At 36.6% G+C, this 20,686-nt stretch overlaps 1 protein-coding gene across 5 annotated transcripts in view; it reads right to left on the bottom strand.

Moving 5' to 3' along the window:
• CCDC73 (coiled-coil domain containing 73) overlaps positions 1 to 20,686 on the bottom strand; it is a 91,189-nt gene that overhangs the window by 50,406 nt on the left and 20,097 nt on the right. For 4 of the 5 annotated variants that reach the window (XM_035327765.1, XM_035327761.1, XM_035327763.1 and 1 more), the window contains one exon: positions 3,679 to 3,823. In XM_035327765.1, coding sequence (XP_035183656.1) covers positions 3,679 to 3,810 — 132 coding nt within the window. In that variant the 5' untranslated portion in view covers positions 3,811 to 3,823. Of the gene's footprint in view, positions 1 to 3,678; positions 3,824 to 8,749; positions 8,859 to 20,686 lie in introns of those variants that run through there. The other variant, XM_035327760.1, reaches the window with a different exon arrangement.

Raw genomic sequence — 20,686 nt, 5'->3', positions numbered from 1 at the left:
ATTCTCATCTCCATACTGACGTCCACTTGCCCAAGTTACCTGTGAAGCACCACTAACTTCATTATTTAGCTCTGCTAGCACAACTATACACATCTCCATTCTGGAAGAAGCTGGCTCAGGTATCCTTGCATGGCGCTACACTGTGCATTGCAAACCCCTTCAGAGTTGCCAAAAAACATGAGTATGTTTTAGGAATGGAAGAAATGGAAGAGTAGTTAAAGTGAGAAGAGCTCCTTCACGAGCTCTCTGTAAGAAAACCTAGAAAAAGGCCCCTGTACAGAAGAAGTTGGATTAGAATAGCCAGAGGGCAAAGTTTATTCTTGGTAATTTTTACTGAACAGGAGAAATCTGTTACAGAGTCTGCAGTATTAAACTGACATTCTGACATCCCGGTTAACTATCAGAAAGGGCTTCAACAGGTGATTGTTTTCAGGCATAGAATTGGATCGCTGAAACTTAGCCTTTGTATTAAAGAAAAACATCAGTAAATTTTTTCAAGTCATCACTAAATTCATTTTTTTTTTTTTTTTTTGTACTCAGCTAATCATCACCTACATTGCTTCAGCTGTTACCAGAAATCCCCATATCCCATGTATTAGAATACATTTTAGGAAGAACACACTCAATTTACATTCACATTTTTCCCCACTAAGGATGTTTTTCTTTATCCAGGCCAAGAAAGAAACTCAATACACAGCATACAAGCTTTCTTGTTCTCATAAACACTGTCTTCAAACCTACTGTCACTGTCTTATATGCATCGTACTTCAGGAAACATAAGAGACTTCCAATTTCACTTCCTGCACAGCAACTTTATAGCATTAAATAGACAATACTTATCTGTTAAAAAAAGGATTGCCTCATATTACTCAATGAAATTAGACCAAATGATAGCAGAACAATGCTGAGAGACTTTGGAACAAAGTGAATGAAGTATTCACCACAAAAAAATCATTTGGCTGACTGGTGCGTGATGAGTGGGACAGTTAAAGCAGCAAAAAGATAAAGGGACGTTCAAACCCTATCCCTGGGGGAGGGGGAAGTAATAGTTTAAAAATAGTTTAAATATATACATGTATGTAATTAGAAGCTACAAAAAATAAGTCTGTTCATATTAAGAACACATACTCTATGAACAGACTAATTAATAAAGTGAAGCTCTATTAAATATAATAGTTTAAGTAATGCACTGTCTACAACAAACGTGCACTCACCATCGACATAAACTGGGATTAAATCTGGAAAATGACAGAATATTCATTTACTTTAAGAAAAAAATAGAATTATGAGCAAATCCTCCACATTATTTTTGACGTTAATTACAACTATACATGTAACAAAGTAAAAAAAACATGCTTTGAAGTAACTCAATGCATTTATTTAAATAAGCACATTCATGAAAATAATAATAAAAGAAAACTTATTGTATTACATATGGATTGTATCAGTTCTTAAAATATTGTAATACTTATTTAATTTTTAATCTACCTAGTTTTACACAGATTATTTCATCTGTGAATTTATTTTTATAAGTTTGAATTTATACTGCAGTACAACCTTATTCAAGTTGTTCAAAGCAGTTTATTAAACCCCAGATATATGGTAGTTCCTGTCATGAAGAGAATCCTGTCTAAGTGACAAGCAAGATCAACAAAAGGAAGAGAAACAGAAGCAAACAGATGTAAGATCTCTCATCTAAGGTCAAGCCATAAGTCAAATACAAAATCAAAAAACCACACTACACTTGGCTATACTGCCTCCACTGGGTTATCAATTTGCCATAAGCCTCATAAGCAACTTGGAAAAGAAGTCTGGAAAAGAAGTGGCAAAGGAATCAAGAAACCAGTAGAGCTTTAGCTCTGCTATCTATTTAGCAGATGACAATTGTTTAATTTAATCCATTTTGTTCTTGTCCATGGGAAAACTACCACAATGCAAGACAAGCACTGTAATTCTCTGAGTTAGGATCGTATTTTGGTGTACGCACTACCTTTTCCTCAGGACTGCATATAAATTTACAGAATAACCCTGCAGTGGGTGGATTTGAAAGACACTTAGAGCCAAAATCAGCAAAGGATTTTGCAGCACCGTTCTTTTAAAGCAAAACATCTATAAAGATTCTACTTAAAAAAAAAAAAAAAAAAAAAAAAGTGAGTGGCACCACACATGGCCGTATTATTTTATTACCGCTGCATGTTCAAAATATTAAAGTTTTAAACTCCAATTTTCAAACATACTAAGCAAGCAGGCCTAAATTGATCGTTAAGCCCAACAAAAATGCATGCAGGTACACTTTAGGCTTTCCAATTGACTAGGTGTAAAATGCTTATTTTTTTTGACATACAACTCTAATTAAAAACAGGGTTTTTTTTACTTTTTTTTTTTTTAAGGATGAAGGAATGTACAGATGTTTTAGCAACTGAGTAGCATGTCTTATCTATGGAATTGCTTCTTAGAATTAACATCAGCTTTGATTTAAAAAAAAAAAAAAACCTTTAACCAAAAAATTGCTTACCCTCTTGAGGCAACATTGTCTAAAATAAGTCACTTTCTCTTGTGATATAGCAGACAAAAAAGAGAAAGACAAAAACAAAAATATCGCCAAAGATGAAGCTTCATAGCACTATAAAATTTTAAGAATCTGACCAAAGATATTAAAAAGGCATAGTTACGTTAACAACATATATGGAGTCTAGCTAATACCTTAAGGTACACTCCAGTAATAACTATATAAGGTCCACAGGCTTTACCTTTTAATACAAGACTAGGCTAGACTAAAAATCATCATCGTAATAAGAGTCTAAGGATGAAACTGGCGAATTTCAACAATACTGCACCAAGAAAGTGGGATTATGCAGTTTTTTCTTTGATTTTTTTTTATGGCAGCTATTCTTTTGTTTATGTTTTCTAAAGAGGGGATAACAGCATTTAACTTAGATCAAAATAAGCATATATCAAACGTCATCACTACTAATATTTTAAAGTAATAATGCACATCTTTTGAACATGTCAAATTCATCAAATGCAGGAAAACATACTTTAGATCTTCCAAAAATAAAACAGTTCAGAAAGCTAAAGGGAGAAATAGAAGAAAAAGCTTGTACCTATACACAATTGAGAAATTAACCACAGAAAAATATAGCTGCCTTCACCAGTGCAGAAACAATTTCACCTTAGTACTACATGATCCTACTCTTATTTCAAAAAAACCCTGCCCCACCATACTCGTATTGTAGGGCTCTAACCTAATAGTTTAATACTTGATTTACCATGTGCTAAACAAGAAAGACTTATGGACTTGGCAATAACTTGGATTAGCTCTTCTTCCTTTCCTTATCAACAGCCACTCTTTAAGAGAAGAACTGACTACAACAAAATACAAAAGCGTAATGTAGATCATTTTTGTATGTAGCCTGGTGATCAACTGTAGCAGCTTGTACATAATTATAGGAAAGTCAAATTCATTATTTCCATGCAACCAACCCTGTTGTCTTGTGCAGCCTACACAGAAAATTTCAGTTGTGGACACTGCCTAAGTCCATGTGATTTTTTTTAAAAGCATATTTGTAGTCGGTGAATTACTTAAAATACAGTATGCAATTTACCCATACTTACGCAATGCTTTCTGTGATTACATACAGGAAGACAGAAATAAAACATCAATATAAAAACGTTTACCCTTCTTATACGCAGTTCTTCTATAGCCTCCAATAAACTTGTTTTAAAGTCTAACAGCCGAATGGAAAGCAATGTCTCTGATGGACTCTGAAGACCGGAGTCAAGTGTCTGTGGTTTAAAGCCTTCATCCATTTTTAAAGCTTGTCTGCAAAATAAAAGTGTACATTTTCTCTTCAGTTTAACTTTAAGAGTATATTCAAACTGCAAAATTGCAAATGTGGAAGCAAATTTATTGCAAATAATAAAAAATAAATAAAGATAATATTTTTATTTAAAATAAAAAGCTATATGTTTATTTAATTTATTAAATAATAAAAAATATTAAATGTTTATTTAAAATAAACAGCTATACTGGTTATAGCTGTTATGCAATCACTTTTTTCCATTTTAAATTCGTGTGTAATATTGCAAAAGAAAACAAACAGCTTTATCATTAATTCACCATACTTATTTGTTTTCCTCTTTATTTTGGGCTTGGTTTCAGTTTTCAACGAAGACTGATGAGCACGAAGGAGGTGGAACTCCTCCCCTCCCAGAACTACTGGCCTGCACTGGCAGGGAGGTACTGCAACTAACACGTCAGGCCATGAGAAGCGTACCTCAAGATGTCAAAAGTCATAAATCAGGCATGATTTTAAAGATCTTCCAACTGACTTGAAATAATGAACTAGAGGGAATATTTGGGATTTCTGCTTTTAAGAAGAAAACTTTTCCTCCTATTCCCATGAGATCAAGTATCAACTTTGGGGCTACACCAACTGTTGTTGAGTAATGTTAGCTCAGCTCCTAAGACACATAAGCCTTCCCAGGGACAAAGTGTCTTTTTGTGTCTTCAGAGAGTACTCCAATACTTTTGTTAATTTTGTAGATCAAATGATGACTGAAAAGATAACTATACATATTTCAGCTACATTTTGCAGTTTGTATTTACTTGTCTATATATAGACACACATACACAGAAGAGTTCATCTCCAGCAGTGTGCAAGAATGAACCCAGTCACGTACACTCCTTTAACGCAGCTCTACCCTGTCCCCAGAGCACACTGCGAGGGTTTCTGCACCAAGAGCTGAAGAGGCTAGGGCAGAGCACAGGAGTTACGACCGACCTGGCCACTGCTGCACAACCCTGGGGAAGGAATTCCTGGAGGAAGAGCGGAGACCTGGTCTGTATCATGGGGCCATAACAACCACAAATCAGGACTCACTGCTTTTTCTTCTGTTGTCTAAATAAAACCCTATCATAGATCAAATTTAAGCTGCTTGATTGTAGATAATTGATTGATTCCTTGCTCAGTTGCCTCACCACAAGAAGTTATTCCACCTAAGTTACTGAAATCATGATTTTGCTAAAAAACAGGAAAAAAAAGCCTGAAATATTTAAATTACTTTGTTAATGTCAAAATATGTGTTCGAAGGACTTCTAAAGGAAAAGAGATTAATAGAAGTCTGAATAAGAACAACACAGGAACACGTACAGCTTCAAGCTACTTTTTTTTTTTTTTTTATTAGAGCTCTAGTTAAAAAAGCTTTTAGCCAAAAATTTTAGAATTAAATCAGCCCCCAGAAAGCACACATGAATTCTTTCATCCAAGCTCTCAAAAACTGTTCCCTACTGATAGATACTGTACCAGTAATTCATAAAGCACAAACAACATTTTTATATTATACCAAATATTGGGAGGTTATCACAGCTACAAAGCTAATAACAGCACTAATATTATGCATAGTAAATTAGGCATGAAGCCATTTGATTTCAATTTTAAATCGTGCTATATTCTGATCTGAAGGGTAAAATTTTGTGCATATAATGTTAAGACATGATACATGCTCTAATTCTATTGCTGTCACCTCCCATTACACCTTAGAGCTGGAGGATTCTGCAGCAATGGATTTTCACATCATAGTACTGTTACCAAATGGAGAACTGGTTGCCTGTTTTATTAGAGGGAAAGAAAAATAATTGTACTTGCAAAAAAACAAATTGGTACAGAAAAATGATGTCCTAACTCTGGGCCCCACTCTACCAAGGAGGGTGCACTTGAACTTCAGTTATGAAAGGATTCCTATTCAAGTTAACTGGTAGAACTGGTGCATTAACCTATACACACTGAGGTTCGTGATTTTGTTGCCATCACAGAAGCGATTTGAGAATTACTTTCTTAGGGTAATATTTTCAAACCCATGCTACACTAAGGGATGGAATAAAACAGGCCTCAGGCATCCCTGGGTATTCCCTCAGCTCACTGAGCTCAGCAAGAGCACTTGACAAGCAAGACATCACCTCCCTAAAGCAGTGAGAAAGGATAAAGGCTTTTCCGAGAGAAGCTCATTGAGTCTTCATCCATCCCTTCATCGTGAAGTACCATTTCCTCACGCGCAATTTGTACTCGTTCTGCTACAAGGAGGTCAGACTGCTTTTTCTGAGGCTGCAACAAAACGCTTCACAGCCTACTGCTGGGAATTGCAAGGCACAGTACATGTTACACAGGCTCCCTCTCCTCCTCCAAGTTGAGTGCGAGACACCCCTGCAGTGTCTCCACCACAGAGATCAAAGAACTTGGTTACCTGCAAAGTAGTTCACACTGTGCTTGGAAGAACGAAACCTAGACAAACTGTAATCATAAAGGTACAAAATTAAATACCTTAAAGTGTCTGCCATGTACTGGTAAAATGCCTACTTTTGATATCTCATTAAAACGACTATCTAGAGATACTACGAAAACGCATGATAGGTGTCTTTTTGACAAAGCAAACACAAGAAACCCTCCGGTGTAACTAAAGCTATTCCTAATTAAGCAGGTGCATTTTTACCTCTCTAATTGGTATTTGGCAGAATACTTTTAAAACACAGAAATACCTCTGGAGCCTACACAAGATAACATTCTAGAAATTAAGAAGTAAAAATGAATGAAGGTCTAATTCTGAAGTGTTTACCACATTTGCTTTTCCATTACTTGTTTTATGCTTAACAAAATAAGGACAAAAATTACTTTTTAAAAAGCACATTATAAAATCCATTTTAACACAATTTTAAGTGCCATAAAGGGCTTTATATCTTTGAAAAACACTTATTAAAAATTACATCTTAAATACCCTACACTAGAAAGTAAGTTAGCCTATAAGCCTGATAGGGGTCAGGGTAATAACACAGAATGAACAAATTACACTGTCATTCCACTTAAATTATTTAAGTTATTTAATTTGACCTGTAGATAGTCTCTTGTCTTCTCATCATGCCTGACTTTTAAGTGGGAGGTCTTCATTCATGATGATCCTTTAATGGAAGCAAAGCTTTCTCCATTTAACCCATGGTGTTATCAATCATGTACAGGGATAAATGAGGCTGTAAGATTTTGCCAGTATCACAAATGACACTGTGACCTGAGGCCAACATCTTTATTTGCTTCTCCAGTGATTCACTTCAGCAGATATTAACCAATTTTATAATCCATGAAAGGCAAAATTAAAGGACACCATCCATAAAACAGAATAATTCCTATCAGCAACAAAGTGATGTCTGTATTATCTTATAAATTATATGGCCATACAGTGTGGTAATGTAATGAAGTAAAGATGGTAATAATCAAATGCCTAGGGCAAATGCTAATATGCATTTAATCACACAGCATGAAGCCATTTGTCACTACAGTTGAATGCATGTGTACATAAAATACATGAGTCACGTCCTTATTGTTATAGAATAACAGCATCAATTTCACACTATCATTTTACCACAATAACAACCATAGGTTTTGATATTAACTAAAACATTCCAGCACCAGAAGTGCGACTGATGGCAATATCTTTAAAAAACTATTTTGAAAGACATTCCTCCTACTGCTATTCAACTTAACACATTTGCATATTGTATGTGTGCAGAATTTTATTACTTTTATTTTTTAAAAACACCCCACCCCGTCCTTTCAGTGCATTTTAGCAACACCCTGAGAGGCTTTTTAGAAACAAGCTAATTTATGGCATTTCAGCCTAGGCTGAATCAACTTTTAGGTACGTCTCATCCTTGATAAAGAATTACTGATTTTCACTTGCTTGTTTATAGGTATTTACAGATGCACAAAAAAGACAGAGCACCTGCCCAAAGAAAATCAGATGTTTATGCATAAAGCGTTTGCAAATGCTACATCCAGAAGAGGTAAACTTGAGATTAAGAGGGGTAAAGTGTACGCCTCAAATTCGGGGCTTGCTGAAATACAGGAATCAAAAATATTAGTGAAGAAACTTCATCCACTTTCATCCAATAACTTTTGATCCAAGGACTGACCATAAAAATATGGTAGCCCCCATCAGATGCTGAGACAATAAGAAACAACTCTATCACCTGTAAACTTCAGATGCAGGCCACTAAATTTGACATTTTAACTGTAATAAACTCTTCTGTGACAATTTGTGAAAAGCAGTACAGGAGTTTATGCAACTGAAATAAATTCATCCAGGAACATAAAACATCCACATGCATACAGTTATGCTGAGTTAAGGGCTGGAGTTTAAGCCTGAATATGCTGAGATACTGTATTTACAAGATATCAGTGATGCAGTAGAACCACCAAGTTAGATTACAGTTTAATAAGCATGTTCCACATCATCACATTGTACTAAATTGTAGGATATTGTCCACTTCTAAATCACTTTTTAAAAGTCGTCCTAAGTAAAAATGGCACAGTATGGCTGAATTTTAAATATGATGGCACTACTGTTAAAAATAAAAATAAAGATCAAACCACAGAGGATAAGGTGACTTTCACAATCCTTAAAGCCCCTGATCAAGTTTAGAGGCACTGCCTGATCCACTAAAAGCAAGACAATGCCTCACGTATACATCTTCTCTTTCCAAGGAAATGCTTTTTTTCTGATCCTGTTCAACTATTTGCTTTCGCTGGAAAGAAGTAAAAACAGATTTGACTTTAACCTATTCTTATCCTAACTTTAAAATGTGGGATAAATCCTTAATTTCTATTCTAAATTGACTAGAAATTAGATAACAAGTGTTCAGCTGCACCAAATGTGCATAACAAGCCTTTAAAGATCCCTTTTTATGCTATAAAGAGCTCACCAGAGAGCACTGGGGGGAAGCAGGTGTTCCAGATTCCAACCATCAGGTCTGCCTTACACCTTGGTTGATAAACCGAATAGGATTCCTCTATGAGGAGAGAACATGCTGACTCAGTGACAAAGCTTGGATTATAACACAGCTGGGCACATCTCCAAGGCAACAAAACTAAAATACACTACATAATGTGAGAACCATACACTTATTCAGAATCCATCATGTAAGCGCTTATGGGGGTTATCATGTATTTTACCAGATCAAGAGAGCTGCAGCGTTTTGAAGTTCTTAGGCTGGTTTTAATAAAATAATATTCAAAGACAGCACCCTCCCTGTTGCAATTGTTTTTAGGGAAAAACAACAACAACAACAACAAAAAAAAAACCACCAATTTTAAACTCAGAACATTTTTGTGGAAGGGTTATTTATTTTTAAGCCTTTACCATATCAAAGAGATTTTCTGTGGTTATGCTTGATATTGTCTTAATTTATTTTTCTATTTCAGGATCTACAAAAAAATAAGTTATTTTTCACTTTCAATAGAAGGTTTCAACACCTCTCCATCCCACATCTTCCAACAAGAAGAAATACCATCCCCCTGGGAAGAACAACTGCCTTTCTGTACACCAGATACCACCCACAGCCAACTAACATGCTGGATTTGCATACTAGCAAATCATCGGCAGATCCACAAGGTGTAACACCTTCAAGAGCTGCAAAAGGCTCGCTGGCAGGTTATTGCCGTGCCTGGGTCTCCTCTCAGCTTCTAGAGTGCTGAGAGTGGTGCATCCTGCCCAGGAGGAACACACAACAACACAGAACACTCCTGGATGAATGGTATTGGTTTAATGGTGTATTTCGTATCCTTCTGGGCTGTACATCTTTCAGGAATCATTTGGTTTAGTTGAGAATGGCTCCATTCAAATGTAGAAATCAACAAGCAAATAACCTAGATATTTCACACCAGTGCAGTTCTGGGAAAGAAGGTACTGCCTCAAGCACATCCAGAAGTCACACACCTATAACCAGCAAGGTTCTATTTAACATGAATATTTCCTTCTTAGTACAAAATCTACCATGCAACTAATTTTCAATACTTTCCTCCACAATTGCGTTAAAGATATTAAATGCATCTATCCATTGCCATCTATGATTTATTGAACTTCACAGTAATTCAAATGGTACTGTCAAAATACTTAAAAGTCTAGCTTATGCTAACTTTAGATAAATATTTTCTTATACAAGAATTCCCCAGAATTTTTTATCCCTGTATTACTTAAATGTAAATTTGGGGAACATACACTTACTACAGTAACAGCTGCTCTAGGTTATGCAAAGGGTCTTTCCAGCTAATTCATTGATAATGCATAGAAGTCCAGTTATGACTCTGCTATTAAATGGAAGAGAACAGTAATTTTTCACCTTGGCCTTGCATCTACAGGATTCTTAAATTAGAACAGAGCATTAATTTGGATCATGCGTTGCTTCTTACACAGTCAAGTAAAACATTTCTACCAGCGTGCGATTTATGTTGTGACAGTGCACCTTTGGGTGCTGGTAGAACCAGGCTGCCTCAGTACTTTTCTGGAGAACATTCTCCATCCCCTTAACTGATAGCTTAGTAAGAAACTTCATTGGATCTTCTCTTTTTCATTAGCTAGCTCTACCCTCCTTTACAGTCTTGTAAAATTAGGGGTTGCACTTGCACTAATTTACCTTAGCATAGAATTGTCCCAAGGGTTTATGACAAATTTTGAAACAAAGACAGCAAATAAATGTATTGCTTGTTCTGCTAAAGAAAATGAAGTTCTTCACTGCTCTAACAGCTGAAGAAATAAAATAACAGATTTATTCCACCTAGTAGAGATCCATTATTCAGCACATTTTATCCAAGAAAGAAGCTTGTGAACCTGCTATTATTTCCCCTTTTCCAAAGGAAAAAAAGCACAGTCCTAGTCACATCAAGCTGCTCTCACCTGTCATATTCTGGCCCAAATTCAATAGTATTTGTTTAAATTCTAGGTAATTGTTAAGTTTTTCATTCTGGAAGATGTGCATGTATTCCAAAGCTGCCCCTTCCAAAATCCAGTGGAACAGGGTGTCTGGGATGAAGGTAGTCCAATATAACACCCTTAACACAATACAGCTGTCCTAAAAAAAAAATGCCTTAGCAGGTTTGCTGACAAAAACATCATCAGATACCACCATATTGTCTTATATTACTAGCATCTCTCTACAAAATGTCATGCTTTAATAAAATGGTGAGAGAAGTATTGGCCAAATAACTCCTGGATCTTAGAATCCTCAGGTCAAAAAGTAACGGGCCTGGATTTTTTCCTTTTCCCTAAAAGTTTTTGTGCTATTCTGTAGGATACTACTTTCCCAGCTCTCAGGTTCAACATGCTATTGAAGCTACTGATAGAGAGTATAGATACATGAATTATCATAAAATATCATCAAATGGTTAAGATCTTTATCTGTTTCAACCAATCTAAATAAAACTGATGCTTACTACATGCAGACTCAATGTACGTTGAGGGAAAATGAACAAAACATTCCTGACAAGACCAAACTGATGACCCAGAAACCACATGGGAAAGTCTCTCAAACTGAAGATTTATTTTATTCCACCTGCAAAGCTGGATTTTGAGTAATAATAAACATTTCAAGCAATTAGTGTGTCAACTCAGCTTTTTGGATCAGAATTCAGTAAAAAGATACACAAACATGGAGCTGTAGTAAACGCAACCCGAAGTGAAGTTTTTAAGCACATTTTGTCAGAATTAGCTACCTGTTGAATTCTGGATGAAACTTAAAGAGAATGGCACTGCTTGTCCAAGTATTGCATTGCTTGAGATCTGCATTCAGTCCCACTCCCCCCAACCCGACCCCCCCCTTCCCCAAAAGAGGATGCCTTCAAGAATCAAAATAATTTGATAAAGAATTAAAAGGAATTTTCATCTTTTTGTTTGGTTGTTGATATAAATATACAATCTTCCAAAAGCTAGCCAGCCCAGGCATTTTTAAAAAACAGATTATTTAAGATTTCCATAACATGCAAGGTCGTTCAGAGGTTAACAAACACAAAAATAAGTTTTTAGAATCCTTACCTTCTGTAATCAAAATCAATTATAGAGTATATTGTATCTGTCTTTTATAGGACAATACTATGGTTTAAAGAAAAAATAAAGGTAAAAAGATTTTTTTTTTTAAGCACAATTAAAAATATTACAAAACAAAAACAAACAAAAAAAAACCAGCAGCAGACATCTCAACTTTTTCAGGTAAAAATTAAGAAAGAGAACATAGGATGGTTACAGTAAAAATGTGCATGTACTTCCAACCCTCACGTGGAATTAAGTTCTCTTTTCCCTAACCTTTCCATTCCAATATTTTTCAAGATTTAGTCGATGTCCTTTTAAGTATTAGTATGAAGGCATTAATTGTTCAATAGATCATTAGTTCACGGGAACCTCGTTTTACACAGACTTTAGAAACAGCAAGATCTAGAGATGATTTTACAGAAGCGCAGTACGTCTCTTGGTCTTGCGCACTAAATGATTCCAAGTAGCATACTTTTTATTTTAAGCCATACTGCCACCTAGTCGACAACCTAATGAACTGTGCTGGCCTGGCACAACGCACTGTAATTACATCTAGAGCCTTCGAATAAAACTGAACTGTTTTCTAAAAACATGATTGTGCAAGGATTAAGATATCAGGAGCAATGAACACCTCAGCTAACTTTTTCAACTGTTAAAAGCTCTCTGGCAGTACAACAACAGCAGCAGAGTTCTGCACAAAGACCCAATTTATTCAGGTAGCACAGTGATTTTGTAGTTACTACTTATTTGTAGTCATAGTTGTGAAATAAATATACCAAGTATAAGTCATGGAAATACTTATACTCAATACCATCAAGTAAGGAATCAGTCTAAATGTACCATTAAACAGATTTACACCAAGGAAGGGATGTAAGAAGGGATGTAACTCGCTAAATAAAGTTGATTCTGAATGGCACTTCCATAAGACATGTTGAGCTGTAGCATTTTCCTCACATTATGACCTCATTAAGGGCAACAAATTGCTCTCTTGACCAAATTTAGTCCAAAAAGATTAGGGACAATACAGCAAGAGAAGCACAAGCAATCTTTTGTTCCCCCAAGTGCAGGCACTATTGATGTTTATTCCCCAAATAAACAACTCCTTTCCAAAACTTTATCTTCAGAACAAACTCCTTTGCACGGAGACTTTTTAAAAGTGTGTCTAATAAAGTACTAGTTTTAGTAATACTTTTCCTCTACAAATCCTTCAAGACAATTTACAATAAAATTACTATTAAACACTTTGGGATTCTTATAGTAAAACCTCAAAATGAATTAAGTTGACAATGAGCTATGGAAACAATGAGCTATGGAAAAGTTATTTCTTTTCTGCTCACAGAGAATGTTAATGTTGGTGAAGAAGGCTCCTACCTCTGAGAACAAGTACCTAATCCTATATATTTACATCCTGCTACAGATTACTGTGAGGATGTCCCCGCAGCACCAGTTTTGGAACAGCTCCCACCAAAGGTCAGAAGCAGCAGAAGATGGTCAGGAGCACAGGAGCTGTCTCCTCCTTGTCCTGCAGCACGCTCAGAGCTCCAGAGAGTGCAGAAGACAAGTAGACCTTCCCCTGCCTTGGGTACCCAGTGTAATATAACAACAGACACAGCCTTAGGTTGATTTCTGCAGGAAGAGAGGCAGAAATATTCTGTGCATATTTCTCTACAAGATGGTACTTAAATGCAAAAGGCATGAGAAGCCAAAATAGCAACAGTTTAAAGATTACACATAAATATAACAAAGAGAGAGATTTTTTCCCCCCCTCTACAGTTTAGCCGTTATCACGTTGTCTCTTTTGTGTTCATGGAAAGTTATTTTACTACAACTACTCAAGGATAAACTCCTAAACATGGATATTCTACTTATTTGCTCAAATCCCCCTTCCTAAGTGAAAGACAAGGACTAAACTTTCTTAGTGAAGTATTACAGGTTGAAGCACTCTCCTGCTGGATACACATATCGTTATCTTCTCAGCTATAAGAACCATTGCCTTGGCTATAAAACCATGCAAATAGCACTGAGGTGTTCGAGGAACTAAACCAGAAAAAACATCCCTGTTTCAAACCAGCAACACTTCAGTGTAGTTACCTGTGGGCAAGAGACACAGAAACTCAAATACAAGCAGCACAACAAGAATCAAACTACGTGATGGCATACATAAAAATGCCGGGAGAAACACGCAGGAAGAGAAATACTCCTGCTCTCGTGCTCCTCATTTGGACTCAGATTGTAGAAGGTGGCACTGACTGAAGAGATGCGCCAGGTATTAACCATTTCCTCACAGACCTGTAGCATGGCAAAGCTTGCCCAGAGGCAAGTTCCCTGACTAGAAACTTAATTAAGTCATTTGAAGACTTTGGATGGGACACTGCATAAACAAATCTGTGAGAAAAGATTAAACCCTACACGATAAAAAAAGGGGAGAGAGGGGGTTCTCTCTGGGAAAGGCCCAAGTTTTTTAACAGTGCCAAGGCCATCGGTGCTGAGCAGCAAAACGCCTTTTTTCCCTGTCTCACCAGTACCCCAGCCACCCTCACACCTCCAACGCCCACGACAGTGAGCAAACCCCCCCAGCCGTGCCCCTTACCCCCGCCCCAGGCAGCGAGCCCCAGGCCGGACCTGCCGCAGCCACCGCAGGGCCTCCAGCTGGGCCCCGGCCCACACAGGCTGAGGGGAGGCAGGCGGGTGTGAGCGGGGAGCGGGTCCCTGCTCCCGCCATTTCCTCGTCTCCTGTTGGTGTTCGGGCAGGAACGCCATCTTTGACAGCAGCACGAGCTGCCAGAAAGCACTGTTTCTGTAAATTGTATATCGCAAGCGACTTGCCATAAAGGCCATAGCGACAGCTTGGTGCATTTAATATTATACAACTTGCATTTTAGGCGAAGATAACGCTCACTGTGAAGTAAGTCGCTTTCTATAAAATCCAGTGATTTACTTGGCAAAACCCTAAAACATTTATTTGAAGCAAAGATTCCGGGAAACATAATATTTTCCAAAGCACAACTCAGAAAGCATTCTTTGCCGAAGGTTTGAAATACACAATCTAGATCTCTGAGAGTGTCACCGGTGACCCAAGATTTATTCCTGTCAAGGCCACGGTTGGAAGCTAGGAAAGGGAGAGCGGAGGGCTGACCTTTCTACTGAAGTTTAGGGACAGTGCTACAAAACGAACGCCAGATTGGTGACTATCGGCCATTAACTATTGGCCATGACAGCTGTTGGAAATCACCTTTGGGATTCTGCACAGCTTTCCGACCTTAGAAAGACATTTGGCAGTGTAAAAAAACGTGCTACGCAAAACTTTGTCATTGCTCTAATAGTTTCTGCTATGAAATCTACCAGTGTCAGCCATCACATAGATTTTATACTAAAATCTTGTGAAGAAAACATTTTAAAAACACACTTCTATACTTAATATGTCAACAACCTTTGGCTTCTAACAAAGCCAACATATAACTACAATCTTCAGCTATGATCTGAAATCCATATCCATCTTTGTTAATACCTTCTTTAGATAAAATAAAATGTATACTTGATAGCGAAACACACCAATCAAGTGGTCCATGTTCCAGTAAATGCTTTTTCTTTCTCAGCAGATGCTATTACTACTAACAGCATTACAAGTAACTTGAAATATTAATGTAACATTTATTCAGCAACTTCAGAACCTGTCAAATCATATTTCTATGGTAACATTTGCAGTTACATCAGCTTTTTTCATTTATTTTTTAAGTTCCTTCTATTTGGGAGCCTTCTGTCTGAAGCTGCAGAAGAAGTGCTATCACTACACAGAATGTGGCTGGCCTGTTATCAGTTTTATTTATATGCTATGATGATTCTGGGATTATATTCATCCTCAGTAATGTGAGGAATTCCACCTGAATGGAAAATTTCAATATCTTTTAGGATAAAAATGGGTAGCAACCAGACATGCTTCTACATTTTTATATACAAAATACTCAGTGGTATTTCCCCATTCTAAGTTTTGCTCTGATGGGTGTTTTCCTATCGCAGCCCTGCTGCTGAGGCTGGGCACAGGGCTGGGGGAGTGCAGAGATGCAGCCCATGCAAGGGAAGTTCCCTGCCACAGCTTGCTGTGAGCCTGGGCCCAGCACAGGGCTGGGGCTCCCAGCCTGCAGGAATTTAGGACTCCTGCTCTCTGCTGAGCTCAGAACCCCTGTCCCACTGCTCCTCCCACTCCAAATGCATCTAAATCTTCCTATGCTACTTCTGTTACTTTTGCTCAAACCAAAGTGGGGAGGAGGAACATGAAGGAGAGAAATTGATTTATTTCCATTTTTCCTGCATACCAAAACAAAGTTTTTGGCTTCCTATCTCCAGTTTTTAAATCCTTTCATTTTATATAACCTCAAGTTCTTCCAAAAAGGCTTGTTGGAATTCCCTCTGCCCTTACAGTAGCTGTATGTTCACTGCTTCTTGCCCTGGATATATCCCCATTTACCAAATTATTCCGTGCCCCCACAAGATAGTAGTAAAGAAAATAAGAAAACAAAAGCAGTAATATCTAAGAAAGCTCAATCATTTCACCTGTTGCAAAGTCAGTCCTGAACAAGCAATCATTTAAGTACTCACCTTCCAGCTTTTTGCTATTAATGGCACTATTCACAAGTTAAAGTGAAGTGCTTTGCTAAACGCTCATTATCAAATGTTTGCTACAAATAACAAGTTTTCAGTATCTTAGTCAGATTTTCACAGTTTTTATCTGAACTACATTCCTTGAAAGTATATTAACAGTCTCAGTTCTCTTCCTTACATTACAAACTGCACTCCAGTTGAGTGTATTGTCAGCTAGCACAGGTGGTGCTGTTAAAAAACAATCAAGCTGCTTATGTCAAATAAACATGGCCTTAAGAAAAAAAAAATCGTAATTTCCAATACAGTAATTCTAAGCATCTCTCAAATACACATTTCAAATACCATAACTAAAAAAAAAAAAAAATCAACAAGTTATTTTATAAGAAACTCTTCTCAGATATATTCTTAGCTTGAAAAAGCTAAGATTCAAAATAGTTTTAAAATGAGGAAATATCTTTTTTTTTTTTTTTTTTTTTTTTGTATTTAGGTCAAATAATAAGGATGGCGTTTTTATCACATTAAAAAATAAAAATACTACAAAGAAATATGATGGCAGTCATTTTTTCCTAATTTTTCTCTCCCCTCCCCCCTTAAAATTATTATTCCTTTATTTGGTACACAATTATTTTGTTGTTGGCAAAAAGCCAGAACTGGCAAGTACCACAAAACTCAATGGATGATTTCACTGGGAACAGCATTATACTAAGGCTAGCACATATTGACATCCGAAAAACAGAAAAAGAGTTAGTCTCTTTCAATTTTGTTTTTCATAATTATACTACACAAAATAAGCTGGTGTAAGAGACTGGGGGGGAGGGCAGGAATCATAGACTCTTTGGCTGAGTGGACGTGTTACATTAATTTCTTAATATGTGAAGGAGTGGATTACCCTTCTAACAGCAATGGGAAATTAGTTTCTTCATTTCTTCATTAAGACTGTGGGAGGGAAATTAATTTTCTACTCTAGTTTTCAAAATTAATTGAATATATCTTTATTAACATGATAAATATGTACACATACTTTTTGGTTGAAAGAATTCTCTAAATTAATCCTAAACAGACATTTTCAAAGCAGTTAGCACATGGCTTTTTGTTTAGTTTTCTGATGTTATGTAAACATTGAAGAAATTGATTGCCTAAGTTCCATCTAATAAAGTTATCTACATAAAAAAGCATCTCAAAACAGCTTTTCTATTATTAGTTGAATAGCACATTCATGAGTTTTCTTTTTTTTCCTACTCTATATTTGTACCTGTGTTATTGCAGTCTCACATGTACCTAAGTGTTACGCTTTCACGCATATGAGCGTATGCACCAGAAATTGTATTTTGTGGCTCTAACAGGAAAGCCCAGTTCTTGAAAACATCATCCACTTAGTCTGAAGGTATCTAGATGCCTCCATGTATGTGTTTCTACTTAGATGAATTTACAAAGCATTTCAAAAGTTGCTTGCTTCATTTCCTACACACTCAATGTTTTTATATCTGTATTGTAAACATAGTTCCTACAGTGTAGTTCCACCACTGCATCATTATATTCCTTTATTTACATTCTTTAGTATCTTCTAATACAAAGTCAATCACCTCAGTTGTATCAATGGCGCTTTTATTTAGTCTTCCACTACATAAATTACAATCAAACATAAATTACATCTAACTTCTTCCAAACTAAAAAATAAGTCAAGCATTTTTCTAAAAAACTTAGGCTTTTCAGTACTGAAACAAGCTATCAATGCCTAATTTTCAGACTGTCTGAAGATGGTAAGGCAGCATGCTTTGATCAGACATAAGCAGCAGAATGAACACAACAATATCACAGCAGCCTCAAAGAGCCTATAACATAAGGCAGGTAAGATCTTCAGGCCCTTTTGGCCAAAAGGCTTAGAAGCATGAGAAAATGCATAACAGCCTCTTACAACTTAACTTTCCTCAAGTATCAAATGCATTATACAGGGAATATGATTTCTTTTAGTCTTCTCTGAACAAGGGACAAGTCCATGCTACTTTATGGGGCCTCTGTCTCTCTGCACAAATAAGTAATCATGACCAAAATTACTCCGATCAGTATATAGGCTAAGTTCAAGTCATCTTTTTTTTTGTTTTTTAAACTTATATGGTTGACCTTGCAACTTTTACCATCTTTCACATGGAGTTCCCATATTATTCTTTTCTTAAGAGTCTAAACAAAAGAATCGGGAAATTATTTCTGTGAAAGGGCACTGCAGTTACTGCAACCCAAATGCAAGCTCTAACTTCTACCACTAATTCCTAAGTGAAAGTCACCATTTTCTGTTTAATAAGATGTGTGATGGTTTGACAGTCTTGATTTGGAAAAAACAAAACACACCTTGATGTATAAAATGAAACGATAAATGAAAGTCTGTGAATGCAGATAGTCAAACTATCTTCACAATCCTTGAGAAACAATGACCTTTAAGGAGACTGTCCCAAATAATAATTTAGATCTTTCAGATGTTCTCCTACCTGAAAATATTACCTATGCGGCTGGAATATTTTGCATTCATTTTCTAGGTTCAAAAAAATTCAAAAAAGTTATTTCCTAAGTTTCTCACAAATAACAGGAAAATACCCACATGGTCAATGGAAATTTACCTCTGCAGAAGTTCCTCAAGTCACCTCCATTTCATGGGCTCCACCTTAATTCATATTAATTGAATGATGGTGAATTATTGTAATTAAATTGTTCTGCACCAGAAAAAGCAGACTACAAGTAAATAAGCAAACAATGGGGATACGTTAGAGCTGATCTCCTTCCTTAGGAAGTTAATAGGAAGTCTACATTTGGCTGGTCAAGAAAAGAACATCTTTATTGTAGACACAGATCATAGGAATTAAACAAGCAAAGTTTATAGCAAACAAAAGCAAGACTGTCTCAGAAGTATTCACACATTCTAATTCAACCTGTTGAATCCATTTTTACCAAAACATATCTTCTCTTTGTGAACTGCTGACAAGGAAGTTGCAAAACACAACCAGAAGGAAGAAGCCAAACAAGTTCTTTACTTGTTTTGATAATCCATTGTTTCATTAGTAGCTTAAGAAACCTCAGCAAGTCCACAGAGCATCTTTGTTAAGTTGTTAGCTATAATTTGCAAAGACAAAATTAGTCACACTCTTTCCCCAGAGTTAAAACAATTAGTTGTTGAAACAGTTCAGCTTTAACACAGAAGTGAAAAAAACAAGCAAACAAACAAACAACAACAAAAAACTCTTCCATCTCATTTTTTTCTTCCTATTGTTCCCATTAGGGGAACTTAAAGAAGCAGAACAAGTGTTGATGAAAATTAACTAGCAGACAACATCTCAACCACCTGAGGAAAAGTCAATGACAAAACAACCAAACTGTCACCAAAACCTCTCTTCCAAAGGAAGGAAAAATCTCTCATCCAACCTGCGACTCAAACAGCACAGAACAGAGCTTCTTCCAATAGTGTAACATTTATGAAAATTTAAAATCTGGTTTATTTTTTTTAAGCTAGTGGTGCTTTTTAATTACCTCACATTCATGGAGGAGGTTGATGAAGGCCCTGCAGTTCTCCATGTCAGAATTCCAACACAAGCTTCTGCTTCTGTCACAGCGCCAACAAAATCACCACATTATCCTCTCCAAGGACTTTAAAGAATAAAAAAAACACACACACAAACACAAAACAAAGCCACACAACAACACAAACAAAAGACAGCATGCTGCCCAAGATCAAGGAAACTTCAGAGGATATTTCATAGCCCAATGCACAATCTCAAATTGAGAAAAAAAAAAAAGCTTTTTATAGGAAGTATCCTCAAACTCTTGGTCTCGAGCCAGGACTCAGTAACCTTCTCCCATATTTAACAAACTTGGCATGAATGGGGCGACAAGCTTACCATCCTTAACACCGTACACATCATTAGCACACACCCACCCATAAGTCAGATGAGAATGGCAGCCACGAATGTGCCACGAATGGTTAGAACACAAGACCAATGCTCAGACTTCCAGCCCAAAGACATCTATTTCCTTCTTACTCATACAAACTTCCTTGATTAAAGAAAATAATGGCAGCACAGCTGGAGGTACCGCAGCAGTCCTGCAGCATACCACCTGTCTTCATGAGCCATCGCAATGATCTAAGGGATCTACAGTGTCATTTATCCAGCAGTTTCTCCCGAAGCCAAATTGTTCATCGTTGGTGTTCTTCCTGAGCTACAGCATTAGTTGAATAACTACGTGTTTGCCTGTG

The sequence above is a fragment of the Oxyura jamaicensis genome, chromosome 5 (genome assembly GCF_011077185.1).
Source record: "Oxyura jamaicensis isolate SHBP4307 breed ruddy duck chromosome 5, BPBGC_Ojam_1.0, whole genome shotgun sequence".
Taxonomy (NCBI): domain Eukaryota; kingdom Metazoa; phylum Chordata; class Aves; order Anseriformes; family Anatidae; genus Oxyura; species Oxyura jamaicensis.
Note: the sequence above shows the minus strand (reverse complement) of the source record. Positions and strands in the feature narration are given on the sequence as shown.